Genomic DNA, 26,128 nt, shown 5'->3' with positions numbered 1-26,128 from the left:
AAAGTTGGTGCCGCTGACAAGAACTACTAAAAGAAACAGTAATGAGAACAGTTCCATTCAATTAATATTCTATCAGAGAGTTGAAAAGCTGGTGCAAGTTCTTGGCCCAGATATTTTTATTAGTACATTTATAGTACGTCAGAAATTATTAAGAGCTTCACGGGTAGACAAATGCTTGGTGTTATCATTAGCAACATTCTTTTGGGATTCATTTGTTAAATTAACCCATGATTAACCCAGGCATACATTTGAAATTTCAGCCCCAAGAAGTACCTGACTGGCATTTAAAACTACCTGCTTCATAAGGATTTACAAATACTTCCCATTTACTATTTGTAACAATTTTGTGCATATTTTTGGTTAATGAACATCTCAGCTTTCCTGGCTGTTTTATTGTTTTGCATAATCTGAATTAAAACCCATCAGGATTTTCCATTTTATTCAATTTCTCCATGTTAGTACATTATATACATGTACATAATTGAATCTGGAATCCCTTATGTCTGCATTTTTAAAACTTTTATTTTTAAAAATTGTGTTTTGGATAGAAGCCCCTAAATTCCTGCCAATTGGTTATATTTTTTTCTGTGACAAAGTTGCTACGTCTTCGCTCTTATGCCTATTTAAGACTAAACACCATTCTATTACCTATTCTTTAGTAACAGTAATATTTTTAGTTGGTATGCATTTATGCCTGCACTACTGCAAATGTTTGACCTTTGCCTAACATTGCCCACCTCTCATTACCTGCCTTTTACTGTATATTCCACTTCAATACATTTCCTACATTAGTTATATTTAACTGCAATGTACAGTTTTTTCTTCTCACTAGCTTTAAAAATCATACACCGTATTGCTTGATTTTCACATTATTTATATCTTTATTTCTGTTGGAATTTTAACCTTTATTTTTATAATTTTCCTTTATTCCTAATTTGTTATGTATATTACTATGCTACATTGTTCCCACGGCTTATTTTTAATAGATTCTTTGAACCCTAGTTTTATAAACTTAATACAAAAAATGACCAGAAAATTTTAAAATATTTCACAGAGATGGGACTACAGTACAATAGGAGACAGATATTTCTCAAAGAAACAAACAATAATATTAGAAATTTCCTGAGCTTCAAGCACTTTCATCTGCTGATTTTGAAAAAGCAGAATGGAATATATTTTCTTAAATGGTTTCCATTTTCTGATAGAAAAGTAACAAGCAAAGCATTCATTGCATTTTAATGGTATACCACAACTTTAAAAACCAGTCACTGAACAGTTGTCCTAAATCCCTGAAATATGGTTTTATTATAAGAATAGTGATAAAACCTCAGAGAAGCTACAAATCGTAATCTGGAATCTTTGTAATAAAAAGGTGGTATAGATGGATATAACACTTTATTGATTACCTTGCTCCTACAGAACTCAAAACCTGAATTTTAAAAGGATGTTCTCTCTACATTATTTGTGTTTTCCTGATTTGTATCTTTCAACTTGAAAACCTGAGAGAAAGATTTTATAAAGCACAGCTTGGAAACTGGATGCTAGGAGCAACTAATCATTCCTATGCATATTTTTCTCAGACATCAGTTCAATGTAGATCCAAGTGACTATGCCCAGAATTAGGATAGGGATCGACTGCTATAGCCTCATTATGGCAGAAAGGGAGGGGAGAGGAGGAGTAATAAATATGGTTCACTCACAAATGTACATCTCTAGATTGAATTTCATACTTTTTATTCCCCATCTACATCAGAGAATGAAAACAAGCACTTATTTCACTTGGGGAAATAACAATATTAGTGCCAAATCTGACTGCAGCCCCCACCCAAGATAATATTTGTCCATTTTAAAAGATTGGTTGAACATAACTCATCCTAACCATAACTGTTCCACAATAAGGCTTATATCAAGTATTCAGGTTGTGAATATTAAACACACCGATGCAATCAATCTCTCCAAATGCCTTATCAAAGCATTTGAAACCATTTTCATCTCTGCAATACTCATCTGAATGTGGATATTTTTGCTGCCCACCTGTTAAATATCTAGTGTCTAACCCTTAGAAATCCATTATTTTGGAAATCATGAAATACCTTGGGTTGGTCAGTTTATGTCCTTTGATTAGAAATGCTGCAGCCTGGAAACTATACAAGCTGGAACCACCATTAATTTCAATTTAACTGACTCCCACAACAATTACGTCTAAGTCTACAATATGACTTCCTAAAAAAAGGTTTGGCATCAATCATAAGTGGATCTTAGCACATCCACCAAAAAGAATCTGATAGATCAGGCAGTTCAGACAGGGCTATGGAAAACATTTCCTAAATTTCTGAAGTATCATGGGATACTTAACTAAGAACAGCGACTAAGCAAGATCAGTAAGTGTGAGGTATAAGATATACTTCCTCCTGCAACTTCAAACTGCCTTCTTCTTTTGCAGAGAGCCAAAGAACAGCAAACTCCATTATGTAAGATCATCCCTGGACAGCTCAAAAAAATTCTGCAGCTAACACGCAATTCCACATGCTGTCTAACATCTCCCAGCACCAGACAGATTCTTAAGGGCTGTTAGTGACCAATTAAAAAAAAATCAACAAAAATACCTAGAATGTACCATATAGACATTATCCTGTCCTACCTGAATCTGATTACACTGTGCACAACACATTTTCATTATCCTGAGACAGATTCTACCATGTTTTACCTAGTGTGGTAAGCTCTAAGGACCATATCATATCACACGGATGATCTTATGATTCTGCTGTAGAAGGTAGTGAGATCTACATGGTTCCTGAATATTCACCCAATTACCTACTATCTGTTCTCCTACATGTAACATGTTTCACAAAACAAAGCGAGTCTTGTAAACATTTACATTTGGCTAACCATATAGATCAATCGTAGTCATCCTTGGATGCTAATCAGTTGGTGGTAACTGGCTATATATCATGTGCAAATCTTCCTAATTTTGGAATGACATGCATATACCTGAAAATAGGATAATAAAAAGATATCTTTTCCACATTTGAAGATAGAGGAATGAGAATCATAATAATACGTTCTCAGCCTAACGAACACCAGAAGACCTAGCTTAATTTTCCTATTCTTTAAGATTTAGACCCATATATAATAATTAAACACAAGTGATGTTTCAAGTTTTATAATTGTTTTGTCAAAGGCATCTTCCTAGTACCTCTGAAGGAAAAAAAAAAAACAGGCCACTATGAACGTTCGATTAGAAAACAAAACAAAAAAGAAGTAGGATTTGTTGAAAAATTAATAAAGGCTTTATCTCCACGTAAAGCTGTTAAGTTATGGCACAAAAAATAGAGGTGTTTGCAAAGCACCAACCAAGGCTTAAGGTTAATCCCCTTTCTAAAGGCATTCATTCCACAAGAACCATCATACCAAATTCATATTCTACTACAATTTTAACATATATCTGGAATTCAGTCACTCACACTGGACATTTCTGATGCATTCTACAAATTTTTGGTTTTGAGTATAAGATCCATAGTCATATTCAAGGGATATCCTTCACGTTTTAAGACTGTTACAAATCTGAATCTTTATTGTTCTGAAATGATAGAAACTTAAGACAAAAACCTCCAATTTTCAGTCTCAGAAGTGTGGTTCAATGCCCTTTTCATGTGTAACAAGGCTTCCTTTAAAAATAAAAGGAAAAAAAAATGACTAAAGTTCATAAGGATGTGAATGCAATCCTTGGTTTTGAATCAGTGTTTGTAGGTTGGGCATCACAAGATCCAGCGTTCTCTTCAAAGCTGCTCTTGCTATGATGCTTGGCGATCCTTTTGCCATTCCACAAATTCATCAAGAAGAACAGGCCCTGGGAGGGAGAAATGACAATTACGAACTGCACTATTTCAGAGGAATTCAGATGTTTTGGCAGCGGTAAAGATGATGTATTCAAAAATGGAAGATCAATCATTCTTTTAATTAATTTGTTGTGCTTTTATGTCCCTTCATCCATTTTGACAGCAAGCCCTAGGAGCCATGTAAACAAACAAAAAAGCAATCTATAAAACTATCACAACCTTAGGCAGGATGTATTCTTTTAATCTGATGCTAAAAATTATGAAATTTGACACAATTTTGTGATTTATGAGCTGGCCTAAAAAAGATACCGTTCTAGCATGCAATTTAGACTTTTTTCCCCTCATGGCTAACACACAATCTTTGTGTCTTTGCACAGTCAAATGATGTTAGCTTAAAATATGCTGACATGTAACTATTTTTAATTCGTTCTAATTTATTTTTAAAAAATGCTGAAGCAGAAAGCAAACCAGGCAAAGAATTTTTGGAAGAGTGATCTACACTGTATTACTCCTGAGAGAAAGGGTGGAAGGTGGACCTTAGTGACAACACTAACCAAGCTTCACTGACTCTACCTCATGTTACTTGCCAGTATATAGTACTCTGCAACTAGACTGCCAGTCTATGGCTAGCAGAGATTTTTTGTATACTAGGATTGGCAAAAATGTTCAATTTTTTATTTTAAGCCAGGAAAAAAAAAAGATAATACTTCCATCTAGGAAAAAAACAGAAGTCAATGAGCCTTCTTTTTTCCAATACTTACTGCTATAGAATGAACCATAGTCCAGTCTATCCACTTCAGAATTAAGCCTTGTCTATGCATTTGCATTAGACCTCCCATTAGTAAATATTCAGAATTGCTGGCAACTACACATTTTGATTGGCTAGAAAGATAAGCTAACATGTAAGGGCTCATGTGATTATTAACCTTTCTGGCTTTATCCCTCCCTAACTGACAGGTAGTAGTAACCAATATTTTTAAAAATATTCTTTGTAGAACAACTCTGCAAAAAGATTTAGCAGAAAAACAAAATGGAAGGTTGGAAGACAAGGTACTATATATGCTAAAAATTGCAGTAAGTCAGCTTGCAGAATGAGAGCTCATCGGAACTTAGTGGAATTTAGCTCAAGGTAAATATATCTGGATCAGTCTGCAATAAAGTTTATAAAATGAATGCCCTCTGTGCTGGAAGACTGTCAAGCCTGCTTATTCCCCCTATAAACCCAAGGTAATAGAAAAAGTTGCAAGCATTTTGGTATAGTATTCTTCCATTAAATATTTATTTCACCTGGAATTTGAGAAGAAAATCATTCTTTGATTTTACTAGCTTTTCCTTGATAAAGTTCATAGGCAGGCAGGCAGGTAGACATATATATATATATACATACATACATACATACATCAACCAAAACCTAAAAAAACCCTTATAGGATATTAAGGAGGTGGTGAGATTTTAATTAGAGTGTCCTAGAGGAAATGGACTATCTAGAACTCTTTCAGTCAATGTTCTGGCTTGGGCATAGAATAGAAGCTGCACTGATTGCTCTGCAGAATGATTTTTTGTCAGGACTTGGATAGGAGGATGAGAGGCTGTACTTGACCTCTCAGTGGTGCTTAATACCATCAACCACGGTGCCTTTTTCAACTTCCTGCAAGGCTGGGAGGGTCAAGGGCACTGATTTACAGTGGTTCTACTCTTCCTAAGTAGATGTGCCAACTGGGGGGAGGGGTCAGTTCTGAGTTTCCCTGGGATTCAGCTCTTTCACCCCTCTTCATCAAGTTCTCCATGAAAATGCTAAAGGAGATTAGATGTTGGTACACATATTCAGTTGCACACCCCTAGACTAGACAGGACTAGAGATACCATGGAAATCTTGATGCCATGCCTGGAGGCTCTGAGGGCCTGGATGGGGTGAAATGGAGTGCATTTGAACCCAAACGAAGCAGAGTTGCTATTTGACCAGAAACATCTGGTTTTGTCTGCTCCAGTTTTAACTTTGGAAGGGGTTACACTTCCCCTGAAGGAGCAAGTCCATTACTTGAAAGCCTTCCTAGGCTTACGTCCACTACTAGATCCTCAGGTGGAAGCCATGGCTTGGGGGAAGGGGGGCTTTGCCCAGGTGTGGTCAGCACACCAGTTATGGCCCTATCTGGAATGGGAAGACCTGGCAACAGTAACTCATGCCCTTTCCATCACTAGACTACTGCAATACACTTTACATGGGGTTGCCTTCAAAGACCACTAGAAAATACAGTTGGCACAAAATGAAGCAGCTTTTGTGCTGGTGGGTGATACCCACTGAGATATTTTTGGGGAGGTGCACAGGATTTCAGGAGATTTGGGGTATAATTAGAAGTGCTACTTTAACCTTCAAAGCCCTACATAGCTTGGCTCCGAAGTATCTTCAGGACCATCTCTTCTAGGTAGAACCAATCTAGTCAGTGTACTTGTGTGTAGGGATGCTTGCTGTTCCTGACACATATGGATTAAAAGGAAAGAAGGCCTGGAAACGCTTTTTCTCTGTGTTGCCCTCCCCCTGCGCAACAGCCTGGCTGGCAACTACCCTGACATCTTTCCAGAAAGTTGCCAAAACATGGCCTTTTAATTATAATTTACTGCCCTATAGACTAGGTTTGTTGTCATGGTTATCATAACTATTATTTTTTTAACCTATTAATACTATTGCTTCTTGTTTTATTGATTGGTTTTGATTTATTTGTACTGTAAACTGTCATGAGTTGATTTAATTCAGCAGCATAGACATATAATAAATAACAGCATATACATGCATGTACACATGCAGCCACTGAAGACCAAGATACGTGCAAAGTAAAGCATATGACGTCTATATTTAAAGATTTTATCATCCTTACTTAGCATAAGGAATAACACGCCAAAATATCAAACCACAATATTACCTAGTGATGAAACAGCCATGCAGTGTCCCATGATAAAAGAACATTCAATTCATACACCAACTTAGCATAGTTACTCAATATTGTGTTGGGAATGCCTCTGTTTTGTGACTAGTTCATATGGACACAAAAACATCAATTAAACCAGACTTTGAAAGTTCTGTGTATACAGAAATGAGTATGTTCAAAAATGAAACATACACAGCTCCAAAAGCAGATTAACATGAGATGTTAACTCAGATTAAATTTATTCTTACGGCATCCTGCAGTACTATATTCTCCATATTCTGGAAAACTAAAGAAGTTTTAAGACTTCTTCACTTATGGCTTCATCGTAAGTAAAATATATACCTGTACATCAAAACTTGCTGGTCAGCATATAGAAAACATTTTTGTCTAATAACAGCATGAATTGGCTTTGGGTGCTGTTCTTTTTATATAAGAGCCCAATTCTGTGTCCATCTAGAGAATCTAAATAATATCCAAGTTTAATACTGTATGGATCTATAAAAATGTTGACTTGTTCCAAGCTCAAAACAACCATTCTGAGTATTCTAAGCATGAAATAAAACTTGGATCTCATATTGTTTTATGTTCTGTTCTGAGTACTGTAATTTGGTTGTTGTTTTGATGCTTGTGACAGGGCTGCTATACATCATACTTTTCCCAGACTAAGCAATACAATTTATTGGTTTATACTGGACCTGTTGATGAGGGAAGGAAGTATTGAATGTTGAGAGGACAGAAGCAGTAAATCACACAACCAGACCAAAGAAGGTTGATTACAGCTGCATCTCTTACCAGCCTGCCTGATAAGTTAGGTTTTTTTTTTTTTTAAGTTCGCTATGGTTGCTGGGTCCCTTCTGTGTTGTGCTGTACTTCATTTTGCAGGCAGATAATGCAATGGTTTCTGTGAAACACAGATGTCACTAATGCTGCTGAGATGACTATGTTACTAGTAAAATGTTGGATTGGTTGACTTCTTAAAATGTGTGTGCAAGTACACTTTGTGCATGCATGTTAATAATTAAATGTGACTCATTTAATCAATGCACCAGCAACCACCTTTTCTTCTGCCACCTGCAACCACCCCAAGTGCCAGCAAAAATACCAGGAAAGAACAATCCAGCAGCTTGGCAGAGTTGTATTTGGCAAGAATGGTAAAAAAACAAACACACACAAGCAAACAAACTCAGTAGTGCTTACAATACTGACCAAGGCAATGATTTCTTTCAAAAAATCAAAACATTACGAAAAACTTGTTGGTGAGATGTGCTAATCATTAAAATATTTAGCTGGTCTTCTTATCCTGTAATCTGTTGGCTGAGTGATTTGGTGGGCTTGTTAAGTAAAATGAACCTTTCTTGTTTTTTTGTTGGGTGGTACTGGTACTGATAATAGTGTCTAATCCAAACAGATTTTTCAGTGGGCAAGAACAGAGTTACGTTCTGATAGATTATTTTTCAGTTTTCAGAAATTTTAAAAATCATCCCTTTGGCCAAATTTTGTGCATTAGGCAGCGTTCAGCATGGAGTATGATCACTTGGGTGGCCCTGGGGTGAAAAACAAGAGAGCAGCAATTGGTTCTGTTCCCATTCTTTCTTATGGGAAAAACACTCAAATTTTAGAATTGTGTTCCAATGGTACAATGAAAAGTCAAGCTGCTGCAACTTTTGTTTCCACAAACACAGCTACAGCAAAGTCTTTTGATGGAATATTACAAGCAGGGCTCTTCTGTTCTAAGCTTGAAATAAAGCAAGTTCTATGTCACACATACCTCTATAATTACACCCAAACCCCCCATTCATGTCTTTTGTTTTCATATGAATGTTACTGATTCAATCTCTTTAGCACTGTGATGAAAACTGAAACTTGCAACTGAAACACTCCCAAAATAATGAATATGGAATACTCACATGCTCCATCTTCATCATAGTTGCTAAGATCCGCATGGACAGTTCTACTGAATTCTAACACATTGTACCACTGATCTTTGTTAATTACTCTGTATTTTGACTGCTACAGAAAAATAAGAGATGATGTCAACATTTGTATGCTGTACCAAATATGAAAAGAATTATACATTTTTTTTTCAAAAACAAAGAGTTTATAGCAGAACAAGAAATGTTTGAAGGGGAAGTAGGTTTTCATGTGGATTTAAAGAACCCAACTTGACTGTTAGCGTAATAACTTGGTTTTAGTACATTAACAAGGAACATTAGTGCATACAAAGCAGTCTTCAACTCAGTGGTATCCAGACGTTGTAGATTTCAATATCCAACTATCATTGCCTTTGTCTTGAGAGAGACATTTAGCAGAATATAATGTACTAAAAATATGCAGATTTATTGTGAAATACAAAAGTGCGTACTGGAAATCTGAATACATAAAATCTGAAATTTGAATACATAAAAATTAAAAAGCATACAAAGGTACAGTGCACAATTAGTATAAGATGTGTTAGGCCCTTCTGTAGACATATTTAGAAGGTGGATTAAAACATCTAACATAGTTTGATTTTTCTTTCTAATGCATCCCTACCTCCAAGTACTGGTAAAATACTGAAAACAGCGGCCATGTCCTTCCAAGAAGAAGAGCTAACATAGATTTAGCTGTGTCAATATCAAGACTTCTCTGATCTTTATCCTGTAGAAGTTCAAAAAAGCATAATTCAGAAAATGTATAAAAGCCCCATTAAATCTTTTTTTTGTCTTAGAAGATGCACTTACCCTTGCAAAGTCAAATGCATATCTGTAGATATTCTTAAATGTTGAAATGTCATTCAGTTGGGATCGCAAAAAATCAAATTTACTTTGCAGCTTTTCTGTACAGTCACATCTTAAATAAAAGATAAATAGCTACATGTCAAATATGTTGGGAAGGGAAATGTGTGCAGGTGTGATTGTATACACAAGCTTTTAGCCTCCAGGGGTCTCAAACTTGTGACTCTCCAAGTCGTTTTCTGCAGCCTACAACAATACTTAATTACTTAACAATAAAAGAGTGTTAACTAGCTGGTTTGATCCAATGCATGTGAACCAGCTGAAAAGCAGGGAATGGGAGAAGATTAGATTTCTCAATCACTTTTTTCTTTCTTTCTCTCACACACATGTTGTTGTTGTTGTTGTTAGTTGCCCTCGAGTCACACATAAGTAACTATTTTTCCAATCATCACTAGTCCCTTGCCAGCAGATTGGTCTTCTTTTGACTTCTTTAGCCTTGAAAGCGCAAATTACCTCTGATTGTTGCTGGCTACTCCTGCAGTATCAATGGGCAGCTATTCAATTGGATTGTCATTCTCATTCTGCAGTAATGATCAGCCCTTGAGCTAAGCAAGCTGGATGTATGAGTGAGCTCCAATCCCACAGCCATTCCTAAATGACTGCAAAACCATTCACTTGCAATGCCTCTTACACTACCAGGTCATTCCTGCCTTGGAATACAGCTTACTCCTTATTTTCAGCTTTCCATAGGCATCATCCAGGAAGAGCTAGTTTTTTTTTTCCCAGGAAGAACAGGTAAAAATATTTTTTAATATCAGTACATGCAGTAAGGAAATCCGTCTGAAATAAAGGACTCTTCTTCCAAACAACCTTCCTTAAAACTGGTGATAAAAAATCACAGTGGAAGTGCTAAAAGACAGCAAAATTTATTTATGTTTACGATATATTCTTAATTGCCTAATTTTATCTTTGCTAATATGAGAGCCAGTTTGGTGTAGTGGTTAAGGCATCAGGCTAGAAACTGGGGAACTACGAGTTCTAGTCCTGCCTTAGGCACAAAGCCGACTGGGTGACCTTAGGCCAGTCACTTTCTCTCAGCCCTAGGAAGGAGGCAATGGCAAGCCACTTTGAAAAACCTGCCAAAAAAACCTGCAGGGATTTGTCCAGGCAGTCTCCAAGAACCAGACACGATTGAACGGATGAAAAAAAATTTTTTTTGCTTATACATCAAATCAGAAAGTCTTCATTGTTAGTACATTCTAACATACTGTTTCTGAATTTGAGCACTTCTCAGAAGACAACATGAAAATGAATGGAGTGAAATCCCTATTTAATTATGATCTGGGTGTTATGCACTAGATGTGTGCCTAACTTGCAATAGGGCTAAGGTTTTTTTAAATTTTTTTTAATGAATTTATGGTTATTGGCACCCCGTGATATTCTTCATTTTCTACATTTTTGACTCAATAGACCCTTTTGTATTAGTGTATGAAAAGGCTTCAGTGTTAAGGCCATCAGTCCATGAACTAACCCTCATGTGAGTTTGAGACCCCTGCTTTCTGTCTTTTTTCAGGTTGAGAGCAACATTAATTTAGTCAAATACAGAAAATGTAATATTTTCCTACAGATGTAATCATTTTCCCCTTCTGTTTCATTAAAAATTGCAACTTAATGGCAATGTTTGGAGGAGCTCTGAAGGTATATCCAAGACTTGGGGGGAGGGGGGAACACATAATTTTAGACTGCTAAAATTAAAGTTGTTTCAAAAGTTCAGATGCTTGCATTGTATAAATGGACACCCTGAGAACAACCTTGAGAAGCTGCATTCTTTCTCTATTGAGAATACCGTAACAAGTACAAGAGCTGCACGATCCCAAAATCTAGCCAGAAATGACTAACAGATGCTAGCCCTGTAGCCTTCAGTATCATAAGTTAACTGAAACACCAACAATGAAAGATCAATCTTGCCTCAACTAGATATGAATATATCTGCTAACTGGTTACACTGGAGGAAAACAAAGAAAGCTAAGGACAAGAATATGTTGAATGACTAGGGGTAATTTCTCAATGGCATCTTGGGAGTCTTTTTGAATGAAGCAAATGTGTTCAAACCTGCAACACAGTTGAAAAAGATAGAGAAACCGGTTTCTTCTTTCAACAGTGAAAACAAGGCTGGTATATGGTTGTATTTCCCACTCTGTGAATCTGATCCTTGAAGTCCTATCTACCCAGAACAGATTAGGCACGCCATGGTAAGACAACCATCTATCAACAAGATCTATCTAGAGTCTGTTATTTGACCCTCATCTGGCTCATTCTAAACAATTATTTCATTTATTTATCTATCAAACATATACCTACTGGAATCGTTTTATTTTAAAAAGCTTCTGGAAGGCTTTTGGATCTGGGGACAGATTTATTTCTGGGAGGAAGGTATTCCATATAGTAGGCACTGCTACTGAAAAGCAGTACTGACTGGCCTCCACCCTCACCTTCCTGCCTCTGTACCTCACAGAAATTAGTGACTACCAATTTTTCAAGGGGTTTATGATACAGATGTTTCTAACTGCTAAGCAGAAACAAAGCGCTACTCTTATAAGTGAACCACCAAGGATATTATGGAGAAATGTATTTGAAGACAGATTCCAAAATATTGGAGGCTGGAACCTGAAGGATCCAGCTTCAAGAGAAGTGAGGCAGCAATTATGAACTAATTTTGCAAGCAGTACTTCTAACTTGGGAAAACATCTGGAAAGTGCAACTTCTTCGAGTTGAGTGTCACATGATTTTTGAATGGTATGTTGGAGCCCACAGTCTGAAAAGTAGCAGTTTTTGGTTATGCCAGGAAGAAATTAAATTTTATTTCACTTAACATTAAATTTAAAGTAAAATCTAGTTTTCTGTTTGGTGCTTTTCTTGACATATTTGAAATTACAATTTGGTAACAGCAACTTTAAGAAATCTCTATGGCCAGGACTTCCGGGTGAGGAAAAATGGCAAACTAGACGCCTCTGAAAGAGTGGAGGTGCTGCCATGATGACTAACAGTAAACTTGGTCCAGTGGAACCCCCCAGAGAGGGAGGGGATGAGAGATTGCCCACGTGTGGTCTGGAAGGCTGCTCCTTGTCAGGAGACCACAGGAAAGACGAGGGAAGCCATCAAGCTCTCAACTGTGGCAGAGCCTTTGAGGGCACTGGGTTTGACCACCTCACTTTCTAATCACTTTTGGATTTACAATTATTTTATGATTAAAAGAGGTTTTCCAAACAATAAGTTGGAAAAACTACCTGGTGACTAAAACTTCACCACAAAATAGAAAAGCTAACTAGAAGTTTAAAGAATTTAAAAATAAAAAATGAATGGCAAAAAGCTGAATAAGAATTTAATCTGAGAAAGTTATAAACAGATTAAGGGACCAGACAAATTTAGAATATTAGGACTTTTGCTAAGGTTTAAAAAAAATTGAGTAAACAAACCAATATTTCCATGGGAACATAAATTGTTTAGTCTATCGGAAGAGAGATCATTGTTTAAAAGTTGAAAACAAAGCAACAAAGAAACCTGAGACTTCGTGAATATAGAAATGGGCCACTAGAGGGGACTAAAGTTCCAGGCAGAAAAAAGGAAAGTGGAAGTTGCAAAATGACAGATAAAGGTATGAGGCTTGAGATTTTCAAAGGATTTTTGAAGAACTGGGAGAGAAACTTGTAACTAATCTGACAGCAATAATCTCTGCACCTGTAAATGTATTTTTTGAAGAAGATCATCTCTTCATTTCTCTTCTTTTCCTTTTTTTCCCCATTTTTTGCACTTTGTATTTCTTCCTATTTTTTTTCCTGATTTCAGTTTATATTACCTTTCAGTATTGTAAAACTCTTTAATAAAAGGTATGCTAAAAAAAAAAAAAAAAAAAAGAAATCCCTATGGCCATATGCGGCCCTGGGGCCTATAGCTGTACACTTTTTAAAAAGCAAACTACACATATGAATGCTATGCAATAAGTCTACTTTGGATGTCTTTTCATATTATTAAATCCATTTATTAACTTTGATATCTCCTATTAATATAGTTGTATCCTGTACCTCAGCATGAAGTTTTGTATTCCACAGTTGCCTTCCCCACTCTGGTCGCTTTCCAGATGTCTGGACTTCAAAATCCCAAATTCTTAACTACTAAAAATTCTGGGAGTTGCAGTCCATGCATTGGGAAGACAGCCTGTTGGAAGTCTGCCTTTGGAGATGGCCTAAAGTATATTTGTATATTTATTTATGCATTTACATGGCCAATTCAAACTGTGTGACTGAATGGTGTACAAAAAGGCAAAAAAGAAAACTTTTTAATTAATGAATATAAAATAAATTGCTCATTAAAGCATGCTAAGCAAGAAAATGGTGAACAGTACTGAAAAACATCTGCAACTCACCCACTGAACATTCAGCTCAGTCTGAACCCAGAACCCGGGGGAAGAGCCAGGTCACAACTGCCTTCCTAATAGTGTGCAGGGTTGGGGCCAACTGTATGTCCAGGGGAAGATCATTCCAAGGGAGCCAGCATGTAGAAGGGGCACACCTTCTAGGTCCCATAAGATGGAATTGTTTCACTGAAGGAACCAAAGTGTGCCCTGTGTGGGATGGACAGATACCTTTGGGAGCAGGCAATCCCACAGATAACCCAGTCCTATGCCATTTACAGCTTTACAGGTTATAACCAGGACCTTGCATTGCACCTGGAAGGCTACTGGGAGCCAGTATAGCTTGTGGAGTAGAGGTGTTACATGGGCATAACAAGAGACCCTCATAACTACTGATGCCACCACATTCTGGACTAAATGAAGCTTTCAAATAGTCTTCAGGGGCAGTCTCATGTTGAGCACATTGCAATAATCCAATCGGGAGATGGTTAAGGTGTGACTGATTGTGAGCAGGGCCCTCGAATCCAGGATCGAAGGCAACTGGCACACAAGATAAGCTGTGTGAAGTCCCCCCATCATTGCCACTGCTCTTAAAGCAGGAACTGTGAATCCAGGAGGGCCCCCAGATTGCGCACAGCATCTGAATGAGGCAGTACAACTGAATCTCTTCAGTTCTAGGATCCATGGGACCCCAAACCCACAGCCATTCAGTTTTGGAAGGGTTGAGCTGAAGCCTTTTCTTCCCTATCCAGACCCCCAGAGCCTTCAGACATTGGGACAGAACCCTGACATCTTCACTTGGACAGTCAAAGGCAGAGATGTATAGTTGAGTATCATCAGCATACCAATACTGCATTCTGTGCTGATGGATAACCTCCCCCAGTGGCTCCATATAGATGTTCAAAAGGAGAGGGGAGAGAGTGGAGCCTTGAGGCACCTCACAAAGCAGGGTGTCAGAACTAGACTGCTCTCCCACTATAATACTGACTTTACTGGGCTTAGAGGAAGGAGAAGCACCGTAGAACAGGGCCCATTTCCAACCCCCTAAACTGGTCCAGAAGGATACCATGGTCAATGGTATCAGCAATGGAAAGATCAAGGAGGGCTAAGATGGATGCACTGCCCCCATCCTAAACCTGCCAAAGGTCATCAACAAGTGTGACGAAAGCTGCCTCAGTACTGTATCCTGACCTGAAACCTGTCTGAAAGGGATTCAGAAAATCTGCTTCCTCCAGGATCTCTGGAGCTGCAGACCAACCACTTTTTCAGCAACCTTCCCCCAAAAGGGAAAAAAAATTGTCCAGTTTTTAAAATTAGAAATATCACTCAAATGTAATTAGATGACAAGTAGGTCTAAATTATGCAGTTATATATAAACTGTCATTTTTAAACAAACAAACAAACAAACCTTTTTAATGGAAAGATAGTGACAGAAAGACTAATCATTCACACAAACACATTTGAACTTGTAGGATTATGACATTCAGCAGAAGTAAATTGATTTTGACCCACAGGGAAACACCTGATAGGGCTGTGCAGATTCAAGCACAAAACATGCTTTGGAGTACACAAAGATGCTCACTTATCCTCTGTCTACAAGTCTTTAAATAAACCATGTGTTCTACTGAGATAATATAATTACCTGCTTATAGGAGTTGCACAAAGGTACTACATGAGCACCTCTGCACTTACTCTGAAGCACCTTTCTGCACTCAGATCTGAAGCATTGCACAGCTTAAGCACATGAGCCATCACAAACCAGTATCTTCAGATTAATTTGAAGGGAGCAACATACAGGCAAAGTTAATCATATTTTCAGCACTTTGCTAAATGAAAATGTGTATGCATATCCAAATGTTTAGACATATCAAAGAGGACTTAAAATAAAAGTTCTTACTGTAATGAGGTCATCCCTTTTAGCCATTCTTCTTTTGTAAAAAATCCCATGCTTTCAGCCTCCAATTTCCAGGCTAAAACTAGCATAATAATCTGCAAAGGAATAAAGGAATAAATGTGGACTCAGTGGGAAAAAAATCAAATTTACAAGAAACATTTTTTGCAGAGGAGCCCATCAGTCCAGATTTCCACTCTTTTCAGATGTATTGAGACTGCAACTCTCAGGATTTGCAACCATATCTGACCCTAAATCTCCATTCTTATAATCCTGCTTAAGTGTTTATTTATTTAATTCAATTTGTATATTGCCTGACTCCCAAAGACTCCGGGTGGTTCACAAAAAACGTGAAAAACTGTTAAAACAGTAAAAACAACACAGCAATAAAAGTAGAAGCAAACTTGGCAAAACCAGCCAGCCACAAATACACACCCACTCCTTGAAGAGGAGGACTACATCCATGCTAGCCAAAGGCCTGGGCAAGAGCCAGGTCTTCAAGGCCCTCCGAAATGCAAGAAGAGGATAGCCTCTGCTGAAGTCTCTATCTGAAATTCTACCCAAACCTTTCCTGCTCTGCTCTCTAGAGCATTAGAATTTTCTCCTTACTTTCTTGTTGCAGGAAAGCCACCACTGCAGGAGGTGTCTGATCCTCCCTACCTTTCAAAAGCCTTCTTTGTAGTATCCCCATTGCTTGAGAACACCTCAATCCCAGAGATGCACCAGGCACCCCCCTTGTGGAGCCATCAAAACAATCCGTCAAAACAAATCCATCAGGAAATTGAAGCTGATGAATATTAGGTTTTGGGTGCCCATCACAGTTTGTTCCTGATGGTGTGCTATATTTAATTATTTTTATCCAGAGCTTGGAGAACTATTAAAGATCTTTTCCTGCAATCTAAGGAAAGCCTCCACTTATCATGCAAAGTTAAAGCAATGAACTGCTTATCACCTCTGAAACTAAAGGCGCAAATGACCAAACACCCACAAGAAGAGGAGAGACGTGATTCTGAGAGCTTTATAAACAGGATGGGTTTTACAACAGGACTTAAGAACAGAGCTGTACAGTGCTTTGGATCTGAAGGCAAAAAGGTGCTTTGGAGTATGCAGGGGCACTTATGTAGCTGCAGTTCCTTAAAATACCTGTGTCTTTTCCTAGGGTCATAGGGCTGCTCACTGCAGCAGGATCCCAAGAAAAGATATGCCTGATTTAAGAAGTTACAGCCAGGTGTCATGTGCAGGTTCCCAAACCATTTTTTTTTCCTTTGAATACAAAATACTGCACAGTCCTCCTTGGTAATGCTGTGGGTGTGTGTACAGTATATGCATTACACAAGCTTCTTTGGTCATCTCTCAAATCCAAAGCCACAGAGCTGTAGTCAGAGTCTTTTGGAAATTATGCAGCAATACCTGCCACCTCGTCCTTAGCTTCAAGACTGAGGGAAAGTCTAGGACTGTTCGATCATTTCATGGCTGTGTCACCCTGTGAGCACTTCCGCTCCAAGCTCCCAAACCAACATGCTCCCCAATTATCTTTCTGTTGGGAAAACTGATAACATTCAGGTATACCTACCCAATGGCAGTCAAGTTGAGGTACTGTACAATGGCCTTTCCAAGAGGAAATGGAGTGCTTCCTTGGAGGGACCAGGAACCTTGTAACCTCAACTTGAAGTCCGGCTGTCAAGGATACTGCTAAATGTGAGGTGTCTGGTTCTATCATACAATTAATAAACTGCATTGCTATTTCTGTACTGACTGTTTCCTTTGCACTGGTTACTGTGAATCACTGTAAGTATAATATGAATTGGAGAATCTGTGAGGAGGAAGAGGTGCTTAGGTCTTCCTATGCATTCTAATGTCTTCGCTGTTGTTCTCTCTTTGCTTGCTTTTGACTTCAGAAGAAAATATAAAAATATAGGGTACTGTACAGGGAATACTGCAGAGAAGTTTCAGCCCTTTAATTCTAAGACCTCCCCATGTCCAAATGTCCTAAGAAATTACAGGATTCCAGATTGTACAATGGAAATAATTTAAAAAGTGGATTTCTTCATAATTTGCTCATTTCGACAGTAAAATTAAGGAGCAGGAAAACACAATGTAACCAAACAATGGACAATACTTGAAAGTTTGAAATTTAGCCATTTTGTCAATAGTAAAGCTTACATTTTCAGGTTCAACACCAATGTCCTCACAGAATTTCTCCATTCCTTCAGGTCCTACAACTTCATCATCACCTTCAAAGCAAAAAAAAAAAAAGGCAAATCAAACCATATAATTTTGTACCTGCCTCATTCAAGAGACTAGCACAGCCATAGCTGGAGGAGGCTGGGATAACAGCAGAGAGAAGCAGCAGACTCTGCACTCATGAGTCACTTCTGTGTTGCATACAGTTTCCTAATCATACCATATTCCAGATGTTCCACCGAGATTCTTAGATCGGTTTCTGCCATCCAATGTATAGTTCCAGCTTTGAACGATTAATCTGCATTACTAAAGAACACCTGAAGATATAGTCATACATATCAATATGTATGTGAGCTTGAAGTAGAATCTGAATTTGCCCATCTCTGTATACCAGGAGACATATCGCGTTTATACAATTACAAGCAAAGACAGACAATTATTTAAGGATTTCTCTTCAGTGCTATTAGTGCAGCATCAGATCAGCACTTTTTCTATGAACACAGAAAGATGGAAACAATCTAAATGGTTATTGTAGTATATCTGTTTATGTAACAAGTACACATTCTTGTGTCAACAAAAAGCTATTTTTAAAAAATCTGCAATTCATAGTGAAACTGAATATATCCTCTGTGCTCTTCTTCAACAAAATCAGGTTCCTGCAGCTTTAAATTTTCTAACATAATCCACCAGTGTTATCCTGCTATGAATTTGTGTTCCTGCTGTCCCATGTATTCTGAAATATTCTGAAAGATATTTTTACTTTGGTCATTCTTTAGCTTACAATTTGAGAGTTCAATAATTCTGTATTGTTGTTTTAATCTTGAAAAGAAATAAAAGTACAGAGCACTTGCTTAACTTCATGTATATGAAATATATAAGTGGAATAAACAAATCATAAAGAAAAACACAGAATATATTTATATAATCTGTTATGCAGATAGAATAAAAACTGAATATTTCAGCATCATGAGTACATTGATTTTGCTGGGTTTTTTTTTACAGTGTTCTATACCAACCTTGTTTCCCACTTAATACAAGTAGTTTAATGACCTAGCACAAGTATCCAAATAGCAAATTTTTCAGCTTCCTTTTGTCTTGTCAGTATTAATGGAGACAAGACTAACCAATGAAATATTGCTCTGTATTTATTAGGAGGCAGTAGTCAGTCCATTGTTTATGCCACTCCACAGACAGCTGACTGCTTTTTAGTCTGGTGGTTAAGGTTCTGGGACCCAGGAGACTCAATCATTCTGCAGCCGGCAGCATCCAAATCTAATAAATAATTAATCCCACAGCACTGGAACCTTAATGGGTTTAATTCTGACCAGTCACTCTTTCTCAACCCAATTGCTTTTCCGGGAGAAGGGAATACTTTGTATGCTATGCACCCATTTTTATATAAAAAATAAAAATGAATGAGTAGAGAAAAACATAAAAAGGAAGAAATGTACTTTTAACTTGATAAAATTATAATAAAAGTATTCCTCTGTTTTAGCTGGTAGGCATATCTGGACTGATCAGGATGGTCCTGTGCACTAAACTATAGTTTGCTTAAATGTGGCTTGTTGAATAAGAAACAATTGGCATAGAAAATATATTTTGTTAAGCCATAAACCTTAGTTTCAAATGTCTGTGGGTAGGTTTACACCATTCACCCAAATCCAAACAAATCACATTAGATATACAGTATAAGCAAACAGATGTGGTATATTCAACAAATTAGGTTAAAAAATTGCAACATGGCTCAACATGCGAACCAGGGACTTTCACATCTGAGAGACTTCTGTGTGTGTTCCCCCTCCCCTAGTAGAAAGAACAGACGCTTTTTATTTTAAAGTACACTCTGCTGACAGCAGTCCCCACATCATATTTAAATATTTTTAAACGAATGGTTAGTTTCACATTATAGAGGAAACATGCAAAGCACAGTTCTAATACTACTAAGTAACTGTAACAAAAAAATGAATTAAGAATGCATCAGTTTCATACCTGCATATTCATAAAACCAAGCCAGGCACTTCTTGCTTGAAAAATGCTCCTCACCACTTATCACTTTATTAGAAGCTTGTGACCTGCAATAACTGAAACACATGTTTAAAAAGATGTTGGTAAACTTACTGTCACTATTTTTGAAAAATATTCCTAATTATGGCTTATTAGAAATAACACATTTGTCTGCTTTAGTATACTACTTTTTACATATTTTCTAGAGACCAAACTATCGTTTCTTTCAAAGAGCAAAAGTGATGACATCAGCAATTCTTGCTTTCCTTTTCTGAATATTCTCACAAACCATTCTATAGTTTAAAGAATCAAAAAGCCATGCAACAGACCAAGATTTATTTATTTTATTCTGTCCTGAGTTTTTAATCACTGATTGGTAGAGTTAAAAACATCTTGGCATTATAATATGCATTTGTAATTCAAAAATTAAGCCTCCTCACAGAGCACTTAACAAAAGTTTCAATAACTTTTGGAAGAGCACATGTAGAACAAGCAGATTCCACTTGGAGCAGATGATCCCAAAGGTAACAGTGGCCCAAGCCAAGCCACGTACGTTTTTATAGATATCTACCAGCAACTTGAACTGGGTCAAGAAACCTACCAGCAATGCAGCTCCTGCAAGACAAATATTATTCTGCTAAACTGGTGAAGCTAGGTAAGCAGCTGCATCCTGTGACACAGCTGCAGCTTCTGGGTCATTCCTGTGCAGAGTGACTTGCAGTAATTTAACCAAGAGATGACAAGGATATGAATCACAGTCTTAGCACCTCTGGACCAGGCAAAGATGCAACTGGAATACCAGACAAAGCTTCTGAAAGATTCTCAGGTCACAGTCTCTACCTGCTGCTCCAATAGGAATCATGAGTCCAAGATAACTTGGACCTTACATATCTGCTACTTCAGGGAAAATCAACCAGATCTAGAAGAATACATGCAAGTGTTCAGGGAACCAGAGTTTCTGTACCAACAATAGTTTTGTCTTGCTGCAATTCACTCTAAATCTACCACCTCATCCAGTCCCTCACAGTCTCCAGTATAGAGATCTAAAGCTGGATATCATCAGCTTATTGATGAAACCTAACTGCAGACTGATGAATAACCTCTCCAGTGGCTCAGTTTAGATATTAAACAAAGTGGGCAATGGGGATGAGCCTTCGGGCAGTCCCCAGTGGAAGCCCAAGGTCTTGGACTCTCCTTCATCAATACTGATTGGAACCACACACTCAGGAATGAACAAAACCATTAGAGAACAGTGGCTTTGATCCCCAAACCACACAGGTGACCCAAAATTACACCAAGGTTGATGGTACTGAATGACACTGAGAGATCTAACAGATCATCTATAAGAGTAGCTGATGCAGTTTCCCTCCCATCCCCAGGCTTGAACTCCAACTGGAAGGGATCCAGATAATTCATTTCATCCAGGAACCTGTGTAGTTAAGTCTAACCACATCCTCAACAACCTTATTAAAAAGGATAGGTTAGAGATACGTCAGTAATTATCTAGGGCAGCCAAGGTGAGTGATGGATTCTTGAGGAGACGGTGTACCACCACCTTCTTCAAGGCTGGTATCATCTCCTTCCTCAAGAACACATTCACTATCAATGCGTCAATTCCTTTTCTGGCCACGGATATCAGGCAGGAGGGGCATGGATCTAATTTACAGGCAGCTGAGCTCATCCCACAAAGGAACCAGTCTACTTCCTCAGGGGTCAGAGGCTTGAAGGAATCCCAGATGACCTTGCAAGATGTTAGGCCTGATATCTCGTGAGATCATGCCCATAATAAAATGTTTTGCATAACTTATTTAATTCCTACATGTTACTATAAAAGAAAATACTACCAAATTCAAGAGGCCCTATTTGTTAATAAGCAATCTTAGAATTTCAACTTTAGAACATATTTCTTATTGTAGGTGATAGATGAGCCATATTTTTAAAGACCATGTAATAATGAAATACGTGCCTGTCTGCTGAAAGTAAAGTTTTAATATAACCGACAGCCTATATTCTAGATGACTTTCAACATTCATACCCAATAGAACTAAAAAGATAACATAAGCCAAAATTGTACTGTACTGAACTGTTGCAGCTGGGAAACTTCCAAACATTTGATCTATTGCATGTTCTGGGCCTCAGAAGGATTCAGACAAATTGGAATTGATTCAGAGAAGGGCAACAAAGACAATTGCTAAGAAACTATGAAAAAATGGGCATGTTTATCTCTCAGAAAAATGAGGGAGTGATGCAATTTGTTCTTTATTGTCATAGAATGCAATACCACAATAAGGATCTTAAGTAATAGGAAGCAGATTCCAGTTAAGAAAAACATCCTACACTAAGAGAAGTGGAGTGAATTAATTAGTGAACTTTCATTAAATGTGCTCAACCTGAGGGTGGACTGGAAAAATCTATCTATCTGTTAGGACTCTTTAATTTGGATCCCTACACAAAGTAGGGACTGAATGCAATCTTCCAAATGGCACTTAAGCAAGTAAAAAGGCAAGCAATTAGAAAGTTAATTTAATATATTAATTTACTCCATTTTATCTGCCCTTGAGTGATTCAGTATTTATGCTTGTAATACAGAAGAGCTGAGGGCAAGCATTACTACTACTGAAAAGTCTGGGAACTGTAGCTCACATATGCATATATATTGTAGTCTTCACAGTATGTTAAGTAAGTTACTCACAAAATGGCTGCTATGATGAATGATAAAACACTTCATTTATCAGAAAGCAAACTGGGAAATGTTGCTTCCTGCCATATCTTTTGGGGCACATTTCCAAAAAAACCCACTGAGCACCACTTTCATTTCTTAAAGAACATCTAGACACCTGAAATAACCTGTACCACTGTTTCTCTTTCTGCAGTGCCTCCTATAATGAATTTTAGGTAGGAAGGTGCAGGGAGCTATAATCTTCTACTTTAAAACACCACATACACCAATTGTGCTATTATAAATAACATCAGCACTACAGATACCCATCTACCTCACTTTTGTTCTGGATCCATTGCATCCCTTTTCGGAGAAATCTGACAGTAAGCTAAAACGAAGTACAACTGATTCTGGAGAAAGTCATAGCTGCATCTGCAGTCTCAGGTGTTACTATTTCAAGGCATCCTTTTCCATCAGATCTTGATCTGAAACATCTGTCACACTATTACACATAATGCCAGGTTCTATTATGCTGGTTCAATAGCTAATATTATCTTTAGTACAATACATACATTTTTATTACTGATTGCAGCAAGTTTTTACTGTGCAATGCTAGAGCAATAGTCTACCAAAAAGTTTAGTTGGTATTCAAGAAACAGAGGTAGAACATGTTTGAGATTCTAACAGCACAATTCTATGGATACATACTTAGAAGCCTGCCATGCTGAATTCGACAGTATTTGAACTAAAGCTTTAGTGGGGTAGAGGGAGAGGATGTTGCAGATACCTTGCCTTTTTTTAGTAGATTTAAAATGTTGTGGTTAGACTTTGAGTCATTGTTCTGGTTCTGAACAGAATTCAACTTTTATATTATCAATTTTGTAAACTGACAAACATTTTTGCAAATATATGGAATAAATTATATTCTTTTTTAAAAGATTAAATAAAACAATCAACAACACTGACTCATTACCACACAATATACAAGCATAGAGGTACATCATTATATTCCTTGCCAGTATAAACCTTAAGGTGTTATATCAAAGTCTACACTTTAGCTATTTTTTTATAATTTATAATTTGTCTGAGGTGTTAAAAAATAAAAAAGACTATAAGAGCCTATACAGATTTGATGGAAAGTAATTTTAAGAGCACTTTTATTATATCTTAACTTGTATTGGAAAAATAACAGGTACATAATAACTGGGGTAGGTGGGCAAGTTGACTATAGTGGAAACCAAATGAGAAGATCATGAGAAGTACATTTACCTCATAGACTGACAGTTGTCATTCTTGGGTATAAAACAAACTGTAATTGGAGATGCAATTGATTGTATCCAAATAAGAATGTACAGCATAACTGATGTACGAAGATGGCCCTCACAAGAGGATTGCACAGGAGGATTGAACACATGCATCATGGACACAAAGGTTACTACCCAGGAAATATGGAAAGATATTCCTACAATTCCCCTTATTTAGTGCAGCTGGATAATTTTGATACTATGAACAGACAACGTATTAGCCAGATTCAATCCTCAGAATCATCTAGTAATGTGAGCAAGATCTCTGCCTGGAATTATGCATTTGATGTATTTACTGGTTTTGTAATTCATCCTATCTGCAGACACTAGGCAGCATACAACAGAATAAAAACATAAAAAAGGGACATAAGATTAATCAACCCACCCCAAGATGGATGCCACCAAGCAATTGACTAGGGTTAAAAACCCAGTGGAATATAATTGCTTTAATAGACTTATGCAGGGGAGGGTGCTTTATGAATCTGGGAGTGGGCAAAGAATTCCAAAGCACTGGGCGGCACAACACCATGCCCATATTAAATTATCCATCCTGAAAGGTCCGTATTCATCAAGATAGAACATTTCCAGTCAAGAGATAGTGAATTCTATCTAGATTTTTCAGTTTATATCCCAACTTGCTTCTCCAACCAGCTAGCAGCAATTAAAATACAATATACATATAAATTTGTGTATATGTATATATATAAAAACTGTGTATATTGTACTTTAATACAATTGTGTATACTGTATTTTTATATATATAAAAATTGAAACAAAAGCTAAAATTACACGTCTTTCCCAACTAGGCTCCTTACAGACATGTTGGGCTGCAACTCCCATCATCGTGAGCCAGCATGTTATATTTCATTCTGTCCATGGGCACCTGGAGGAAGGGTAAGTGGAGGAGGGGCAAGTAACACATGCATCATGATGTCAGCAAGCAAATTACAGAACTTACATACTTGGCTCAGATGTCATTTCATCCTTTGTATAATGATATCATAACACATGTGCTGTTATTTTGACACCATTGTGGTTTGTGGTACAGTAGATGCCACTGTAGGGTCTGGTTTGGGGAGGTGACTTTACTATCGTCCACTACAAATCTTGCAAGGATTTTGAAATCACAACCACAGAACATGTGCACCAGAGCTGATGAAGGCCTCTTGAAACATTACACAGTCGTTGCGTAGAGCGGCTTTCCCTTACTTGGTACTCACAAAATGTGCAGGATTCCAGCTTCCAGACAACCCAGCTAGCAAGGTCTTGGCCTTGCTAATATGGAGCCCTAGTCCAACACAGCTGGAAGGCAGCAGGTAGGAGAAAGGTGCTACAGAATCATCAGTGCACTTACTAGCCCTTCAGGCAGAAGCAGTAAGAAGAAAATCTCCCCCCAAAATGTGCAATTTTGGCCAAGGAAGTATGAAAAGCAGTGAGACTAGGAGAAAAATGAAGGACTGTGGATAACAGGCAGCGATTATTTAAAGGGAGAATCATGGGGGGGGGGGGCAGGGCCCGATAGCAGCGCCTGGTATCTCCATCCTTCCATACCTGTGTTAGAAAAGGTGACGAGCAATTTCGGGGGTGTGGTGCGGACGGAAGGACCCCCTCCTCAAGTCAGAGGAACCCCTTCGGAAATCAGAATGGAGAAGGGCGCTAGCCGCCGCCGCCGCCTCGTCCAGGGGCTCAAGCCGCGTCACCCATGAGAGAGACCCCCCCTCAACTGACCCGCTCGGGCGCTCCCAGAACTAGGCCTGCCCCGCCGCAGATCCAGTACCTGCCGATTTTACATTTCTTGAGGCCCGATTCGTCGCCTGCCTGCCCCGAAGATTTGCGCTTCTTTTTCACGGGCATCTCCTCGATTCACCGTACAGCGGACCGAGCAGAAGACGAGGGGAGCCAGGCCCTCCAGCGTGCCCCCCTCTCCCGGGTGATGAGAACGCCCGCCGCCGCCGCCTCTTCCGTCCTTGGCTGCTGCGAAGAAGCGGCGGCTCCGGGTGCCGCCGCGCCTGCTTCGTTCTCCGGCCGTTCCCGGCCCCTTCCCTTCCTCACCTCGCTGCTACCGCCGGGCCTGCCAGGGCAAGCGCGGAGGGGCACCGACCGTCCCACGTTGAGGTACCAGCAGCCGCGGCGGCGAGGAAGCCGGCAAGGCACAGAGGAGACGCGAGCGCGCCGCGCCGCCCTGACGCGGAGAGGCG

General features: G+C 38.3%; 1 protein-coding gene across 1 annotated transcript; it reads right to left on the bottom strand.

The window, feature by feature from the left end:
• Positions 1 to 1,717: 1,717 nt before the first annotated feature.
• On the bottom strand, positions 1,718 to 26,128 carry DCUN1D5 (defective in cullin neddylation 1 domain containing 5). The gene is made up of 8 exons (XM_063305844.1): positions 25,708 to 26,128; positions 19,953 to 20,044; positions 17,943 to 18,013; positions 15,786 to 15,877; positions 9,484 to 9,592; positions 9,296 to 9,400; positions 8,671 to 8,773; positions 1,718 to 3,850 (listed from the first exon to the last, which is right to left on the bottom strand). Exons 1-8 carry the CDS (start codon positions 25,782 to 25,784, stop codon positions 3,795 to 3,797), a joined length of 705 nt encoding a protein of 234 aa, XP_063161914.1. The 5' UTR covers positions 25,785 to 26,128; the 3' UTR covers positions 1,718 to 3,794.

Source organism: Candoia aspera, chromosome 5 (assembly GCF_035149785.1).
Source record: "Candoia aspera isolate rCanAsp1 chromosome 5, rCanAsp1.hap2, whole genome shotgun sequence".
Classification (NCBI taxonomy): domain Eukaryota; kingdom Metazoa; phylum Chordata; class Lepidosauria; order Squamata; family Boidae; genus Candoia; species Candoia aspera.
This window is presented reverse-complemented; position numbering and strand designations above follow the sequence as displayed.

What these genes read in the sequence shown, in the direction of transcription:
- DCUN1D5 (XM_063305844.1), bottom strand. Translation starts at nt 25,784, where the DNA reads ATGCCCGTGAAAAAGAAGCGCAAATCTTCGGGGCAGGCAGGCGACGAA. An exon ending in TTGGTTTTATGAATATGCAG is followed by an intron (nt 18,014 to 19,952) that starts GTATGAAACTGA and finishes TTTGCTTTGAAG; the next exon opens with GTGATGATGAAGTTGTAGGA. An exon ending in ATGCATTTGACTTTGCAAGG is followed by an intron (nt 9,401 to 9,483) that starts GTAAGTGCATCT and finishes GAACTTCTACAG; the next exon opens with GATAAAGATCAGAGAAGTCT.